The sequence below is a fragment of the Arachis hypogaea genome, chromosome 2 (genome assembly GCF_003086295.3).
Source record: "Arachis hypogaea cultivar Tifrunner chromosome 2, arahy.Tifrunner.gnm2.J5K5, whole genome shotgun sequence".
Classification (NCBI taxonomy): Eukaryota; Viridiplantae; Streptophyta; class Magnoliopsida; order Fabales; family Fabaceae; genus Arachis; species Arachis hypogaea.
The window spans coordinates 5,819,771-5,827,047 of record NC_092037.1 but is presented as its reverse complement, the minus strand read 5'-3'; the positions used below and the strand labels follow the sequence as shown (position 1 = coordinate 5,827,047).

General features: G+C 37.9%; 1 protein-coding gene across 50 annotated transcripts; it reads right to left on the bottom strand.

Moving 5' to 3' along the window:
- Positions 1 to 302: 302 nt before the first annotated feature.
- Positions 303 to 7,049, bottom strand: LOC112734552 (protein LATE ELONGATED HYPOCOTYL). Of its 50 annotated transcripts, none has more exons than XM_025783943.3 (9): positions 6,666 to 7,021; positions 6,396 to 6,530; positions 6,228 to 6,253; positions 5,783 to 5,986; positions 5,473 to 5,584; positions 5,201 to 5,262; positions 2,667 to 2,888; positions 1,101 to 2,558; positions 303 to 1,011 (listed from the first exon to the last, which is right to left on the bottom strand). In XM_025783943.3, the coding sequence occupies exons 4-9, from the start codon at positions 5,822 to 5,824 to the stop codon at positions 619 to 621; spliced, it is 2,289 nt and encodes a 762-aa protein (XP_025639728.1). In that variant the 5' UTR covers positions 5,825 to 5,986; positions 6,228 to 6,253; positions 6,396 to 6,530; positions 6,666 to 7,021; the 3' UTR covers positions 303 to 618. The 50 variants fall into 50 exon arrangements, with proteins under 50 accessions (XP_025639728.1, XP_072061880.1, XP_072061890.1 ...); XM_072205779.1 differs by having other exon boundaries at positions 303 to 993; XM_072205789.1 differs by having other exon boundaries at positions 1,101 to 2,480.
- Positions 7,050 to 7,277: the final 228 nt, after the last annotated feature.

Genomic DNA, 7,277 nt, shown 5'->3' with positions numbered 1-7,277 from the left:
TTTCACTTAATTACGTGCCTCTATTTAGTACCGGATTCCTTTTATTTTCAAGAAAATCTACGGACTATAAACCCCATGAAAACAAGATTTAAGATTGGGATTATGAACCTTACCCTTTCCAAAAAGAAGTCAGACTTAAAACCAAAAGAAAACCACTTTTATGTATATATGTATTTGGTAACCACATCAACGCAAAAGCATACCCTGTTTCAGAAAATTTATTCCAATTCCAAGCAGAGTTTGGAAAAAAAAAAAAGAAAAAAGAATCAAGAAAACTATAAGGTAAAATCAAGAAAAACGGCTGAATGAAGGATCATAAATTACTTAATGTTCATCAATGCTCAAGTAATACTTAATGTATCTTGTCGAAGTCTATTTAGGGGAGATTTTAACAGCAGTAACATCATCATCTGTCCAAGGTAGTAAAAGAAAGCATGTAGTAATTTAATATGGTACACACATCTACACGATAAGTTTCGTGAAGATGCAGAATTAGAAAACAAACATAGGTACACCATAACTGAGCAGGATTAAGAAATTATGATCATGCAATAACCAAAGGTGTAGAGCCTTTTACGTTCTATTGCATAGAATGCATAGGATCATAATCAAACCTCATCAAGTTGAAGCCTCCCCTTCTAAGCGTATTCTCTTTGACCCTTGCTCTTCACCTTGGTTCCCCGTGCTTCCAACCCTGTTCTCCTTGGCCTCCATTGAACATCTTTTGTAAGGTTTGAAGCCGGTTCGACGAGTCTTGAGCTTTCCTTGTCCAAGTCCTATGGTTAGCAGTCCCTCTTCCTCATTATTCTCTATACATGGCATCATTTTCTGAATACCCTCGAAAATAGAACTGCATTTCTTGCTGTCTTGGCCTTCATCCTTGATATCTGTGGTTTGCTTGTTATCCTTGATGCTGTCCATTTCCTGATCCTTGTTTAGCAAATCGGGCGGAGGCGAAAAGCTTTGTGGCAACACCTCTCTGGCAAAGAGAGCCTGAAAGGCCAGTCGCCCCTGGTAATTAAGGTTTCATAAGAAAAAGCAACGTTTGCATGCATTGTATTAAAAGAATTTCATGAAAAGAAACTATGATACAATGTTACCTCCTCGGAGACCTCTTTCCAAGAATCAGTAAGGTTGCTAACACTTCTACTACGACGATTACTAGAGTCAATGGCTAAATTGTTAGCATCAGCTGTTTCAGGCTCTTCCTTCCCTTGCTCATCCTTCTCTAATGCATCAGTCTCCAATTCGCTGCTAGAGGTTGTGTTGGAACCACATGAGGATCGGTCAACTGGTTTTCTACCTTTTGCTTTGTTGGAATCAATGTGCTCGGATATTTCTTTGTTCAACTCTTGATCAGTAGCCTTGGACGGCGAAGCATGTAACTTGGCATCTCCACTCTCCTCAGAATCTGATGAGATATCAACTGGGGACTTAGAAGGTGACTGTTGTGCTTGTTGAGCTTCCGAGCATACAGGATCAAGTGTCTGGTCCTGCTGAGGAGGATTTTGCAGACTATTCTTCTCTTGTTCTGTCTCTGATGTTGGTATTGGTGCCGGTTCTTGTACCGGTGCTGGTGCTGGTGCTTCACCAGTATTGATTGATGGAACTGCAGGCATTGATGTTGGAGGACAAGCAAAAGCAGTATGGAGTGGAGCACACAGAGGAAGCAGTCCATGGGCAGCCCACCATGCAGTTGCAGCAGCTACAGTGGCGGCTGCAATAGCCGCCACACTTGGAGGAGAGCCATTCTGTCTGGGTGGAAAACCTCCTTGAGAGCACGTAGGAGAATCTGCTGAAGCTTCTGAATTTGCACAGGGCCAGAAAGTAGCTGCAAAACTTGCGGCAGCATGTGCTGCTGGGTTTTGCAGCAAGGTAGACACAATAAGACTTGAAAATGTGGAAGACATTTGAAGAAATGATTGGTAATCGCCTTGATTATTTTGTATGAAGGGAGGGTAAGGAAGAAATGATTGATGAACAGAAGATCTCTCTGTGTTGTTTTGGCTCTCGCTCGTGTTTGATGCGGTTGAATTGGTGAAAAGATTAGGTTGCCCATTAATCCCTCCTAGTGGCTGAAACATAGAATCTTGAAACACCATATCTTGGGATGGATTTGCAGTACTTGTTCCGAGTTTCCCATCAACAACGTGCACAGTAACATGTCTCGGATAATTCTGATTGCCTTGTATCCCATCTATGGTTAGTTCACAGTTAAGACCATCTGTTTTTTCATTTTGAACCAATTTCACTGTATCAGAATTCTCCAAACTGGAGTTTCCATTAGTCTGCTTCCCATCATCTATCTCCAACTTCCGATTTTCAAGTTCAATAGTAACAAAAGATTTATTTGTTCCATCTTTCGCTATTACCTCTTTCACTGAAGGTATAATCTCCCTTAAGCCGCATGAATTTTGCAGTGGCACTGACCACGATATTGAACTCTTGTTTGCTGAAGAAACCGAAGAACATGGTAACTCCTGGAGAAGAGCAAATACTTTAGAGCAGTTCTCATCCTTATTTTCTTTTACATGTGACACTTTGTCTCCATTATGTTTCTATTAAACAAGGAACAAGATTATTTCACTAATTGACAAAACTGAAAATAAGTGAATAAATAAACTCTGTGAATAGTGGAATATATAAAACAGGAACTAAATATTTACCTCTGGAACAGGTTCCTTTTCCAAGTCCAGTGCTTGTTTAGCATGTGAAGATTCAAGAGAACTGAGTTTTCCATCCTTTGCTCCACTATGCAATGATGCGGCACCAGCACTGGTCTTCCGAGGATAAGGATTGCTCGGTTTTCTTTTGGGTCGTGGAGGGGGGATTTCTATGTCAAGAGCTTGTCCAATTGGAACACCCTTTGCCTGGGCCTCTTTCTCCAACTGAAAAAGAAAATGTTAACGGTATTCTCAGCAAGTGAAGTCATACTAAAATCATTTAAAGCACTATGATGTACTAGGGCATTTACTTGGTTCTTGTACGTAGAATTTCCAAAGCACTTTTTGGAAAATATTAATATCTCAAAAGCAGATATTTCAGTTGTATTCAATTATAAAGCAGAATCAACTATATACATGGTAAATCAAGTACTGCTTTCATGAAAGCTAACAAAAGAAAACATCCAGAAATACTCACTAATTCAATGGGGGAAAATTACCAACGATTATTTATATGGATTTTTGGAATTGGAATTATGGTTTAATAAAAAGCTTGTATAACTTTTATTATTGATTCTAGACTAGAAAGATGTAGGAAGATATTGGCATTAGGTAACAAAGACAGAAATTGCAATGATGGCAGTAGTTCTATGAAACAAAAATTGTCAATCAACATTTAACACAAATTTACAGCATTCAACTCTTAACATGTGCACAACCACGGCACAGATTCTGATATGGATCAACATCAAAGACATTGATGATTCTAGCCATTAGCATAAACTATTTACTTGGATCCAACAAGTAAGGTGATCAGATTAACCATGCCCTCCAATTTCAGTTCTCAAGTTCTGCTCATTGCAAGAATTTCTACTGGGCAAGTTTGATATCAAGATCTGTTTGAATTCCATGTTAGATAGGGCATCTTCTGTAAAGGATTCCATTTATTCTATGCATTAAAATATCATACATGTATCCGGGAAGTGTGATTGATCAAAAGGGATTCATCCTCCCTAACCAACTGTTTGGAGTTCAATTCTTACTTTGGGCATGGAAATGTTTTAACACTCCAGGCTAGTTATCCCATCCATTGAGGTGCCTAAAAGCCAATGCGGGATTAGTCACCGTGCGCGAAGACGGTAAATATCCTAGTCTTGGAGCAAAAAAGATAGCGTATATGACTATATGCCATCATAATAAATGAAAAAAGGGGGATGGTTTGGCCAAATAATCATAGCCAAACCATCCCCCTCATTGATCTGAGCAAATACTTTTTCCAAAAAGAGAGGATACAGAGAGACCATTTACCTATGTACTGTCGAGTTTTGAACTAACAATAAGCATTTCCATTTAACTTACAGAACTCACTACCAAGATACATACATTTGAGTTCTCCAAATATATTTGCGTGAGGATCAATCATTATGAAGCATGGAACGGAGCAGAACTCTAGTATCTTTGGCTCTTTTGGCACTCTTTTCAAGAAGAGGTAAAATTGCGTACTTGAATGCTTTCAATCTTTCTGCATTCTGCAATTCTTGAGTAAACTACTTGTTATTGTTATTGACATATAATTTATTTTCCAAACATTCACTATCTGTACTCATAGAAATCAATTGTTCTCTCACTAATCACCACCACATTGTGGAAGCTGGCAGCTTCCAAATTCTCACACTGCTCATGCATCCAAGCGCTGAGCTTCATATTTCTATTTCTAGAAAATAGCAGATACAATGAACTCCAGAAAAAGAAAACTATCAGACTCTACTGTATCAAAGCAACCAAGCAGCTCAACTAGACATGGTTCACTGTCATACTTTCCATTTTACCAGGAACACCAGCTTTGGATCTCTTTTTCTTTTTGACAGGAGCTTGGACATTCATGCATAGTTACTAAAAATATTCACTTAGGGAGTTTCATCCTGATAAAGAAATAAGTTTACATGGAATTGAGATGAAAGTTTTACTATCATCTCCTATGCAAAGCAGTCACTTGCATAACACATGTAGTCTTGGATTAGTTCATTGAGTTTGAGCGGTTCTGTTCGACCTGAGAGTTTGAGATATGGATTTGAAGAAAAATATTCCAAGTTAAAAATAACACACATTTCTTTATCATAAGCAGGCTTATATCTGCTGCGTAAATAATTCTTCTTTCATGAACCAATGACCAATTTAATTTGTCCATTGTTGTCACTTAAAGTCTCATCATTTAAAATCAACCCAGTAAGCCCTTTGACAGATGCTACCAATGTTTTCAAGAAATATAATACAAGTTTTATTATTGAATAAGCACTATGGTTTCCAGCGCATTGAGTATATTATAACCAGAGAGAATTTAGTTAGAAACTACTATGAGATCCTAATTTAGTTTGCAGTGTACCAGTTCAGATACAGAACTATCATGAACTCTGCAAGAGAATTTTTATTGATTAAAGCAAATCAAAACTCATAGATAAATCAACATCTCAAATAAAACATAAATTCAAATAAAGTAATAAAATATTTTAAGCCAAGGTGAGAAGGTGCCCATCAACCTTTGTAAAGAACTTCTGCGCATGGCTCCTGATCTGCACGGCAGTTTTTGTTCCAATATGCTCTGCACAGCAGAAATAAAGCAGCAAAAGGGGGCAGGCCATGGGAGAAACCAAAAAAGGAGAATCCAAAATTAGAGTTAATCAAATATAGATATAATTCATGTCATTTTCTGATATGGTAGCTCATAGATACATATCTCATATCTGCATATGAATCTGAATAAATGAACAAGAGAAAACATCTGAGTATTGACATAAACACACACTCTTACCTTCTATTCGCTGCCATGCCCGCCCATGGAGCTTCAAAGCTTCTAGAAATCGGTTATGCTCCTCCTCTGTCCATCGTTCTCTTTGCTTGGTGATTGTATAAGGTTTCCTAGTCTGCAATTGCCAGTAAACTACTCAGGGTGTGTTTGATTTACAGTTCCCCTCATTAGGCCTAACAGAAAAACACAGTTTTTTCCCCACTTCTGTTCCAACCATGATTTGAGAATTAAAGTCACTTCTAAAATACTAACATTCAATATCTTTATCATTCCTCTTTAACAAAGAAATCTATCAATCAATCAATAACCTAACCTTAATAACCACTTCCTCTCCAGAGGAGTACGCGTCCATCATAGGACGTGAGCAGCTAGCGCTGCTTCAGATCCTCCCTGACGAGTAGCGGATAATAGGAAAACCTCCTTCCATTATTGGTGAGACGAAACAACACAGTGAATAGTAAAGCCGTGGTGGTAGTGAAACTAATGAGAATATGATGACAAGATGACTCTATCTCTGCTGCAAAAGAAACAAAGCGAGAACAGTAGTAGGAAGGGATCCATCTCTCTATATGTATCAGCACCAATAAACCATTCATTCAATTCATTACAAGTTCTCAAATTAAAAATAATAATAATACACAGCCAAACCAGAACCAACAGAGGAAAACAACAGTTAATCAAAATTTCAAGAATGAACCGCAACAGAGAGACGCTTCTCCCAATGAATAAAAGTAAATTTCCTTAATCAGAATCCTCACCAAAACGAACTTGAGAGCGCCAAAACCTTTCAAAAGAATGCGGAAACAAGAAAGGGAAACTACTATTAGTACAGCAACCGATAAATTCAACTCACGGCAACAGCAACAAAATCTATAATCCATCTTTCACTTCATATAAATCACTATAAATATATAATAGATGAATACTTCACTATCCACTGCAAAATTTTCCAACACCTCCTGTTTGGTTGCCGAGAAAAAAATTGGAAAAAATCTTAATCCCAAAGCAACTCGAAATTCAGCTCAACAGAAACAAGCTGAGTTGAGTGAAGTGAGAGCACCCTGCCACATCCAAATCCAAAGGTAAACTTGAATCGAAGTTCGGTGATTGAATTTTGAATTTTCTCGGTAACCAAACAGAAACTAATCACAAGATTTCTCAAACAAAAAACAAAGGAAAATCGAATATTAATTTACCTCTTAAAAAAGTCATAGCAACGAAACAGCACATCGATCATGCAACTCGAGCTAGCCGTCACCGGACACTCGCCGGAGGACTCATTTCTGGCTATAACGAATCGGAGATCGGAAAAGTCCAAAACGAAACAAAAAAAAATCGCAAAAAAAAAATTTGCGAAATTCGAAAATCCGAGAAGGAAAGATAGGTTTCTCTTCAACTGAAAACAGAAACTGTATCAGAAAATGCAAAACAGAAAAACTGAAACTGAAGCTGAAGCTTGCAACAGAGTGTTTAACTGCAACTTGCAATCTCAGCCACTATAATTTCTTGTGGATTTATTTTTTTTTAATTTTATTTCCATTTTTTCTTCGTTATTATTTGAGGCTGCAACGCGTCAGCTTATAGGAACGTTACACGTGGCGAAAACTTACTGGCGCTTCTCACTGATGCTTACCTTTGCACTTTTTCCCAATTTTTTTCGCTTTATTTTTTTTGTTTAATAATTTAATTTCGAGCCTTTTTCTCATCCACAAACTTCGTTGCTGAGGCTTCGGGTCCGTAAAAGTGTAGCCAGCTGTGACGATGGGGTCTACTGATTACGTGGCGGTATTGACCGGATGTAGCAAGTT

Excerpts from the sequence above, each read along its gene's own strand:
- LOC112734552 (XM_025783918.3), bottom strand. The coding sequence starts at position 5,824 with ATGATGGACGCGTACTCCTCTGGAGAGGAAGTGGTTATTAAG. Across the intron at positions 5,263-5,472 it reads GGCATGGCAGCGAATAGAAG|AGCATATTGGAACAAAAACT; the intron begins GTAAGAGTGTGT and ends TCTGCTGTGCAG. Across the intron at positions 2,559-2,666 it reads AAAAGGAACCTGTTCCAGAG|AAACATAATGGAGACAAAGT; the intron begins GTAAATATTTAG and ends CTTGTTTAATAG.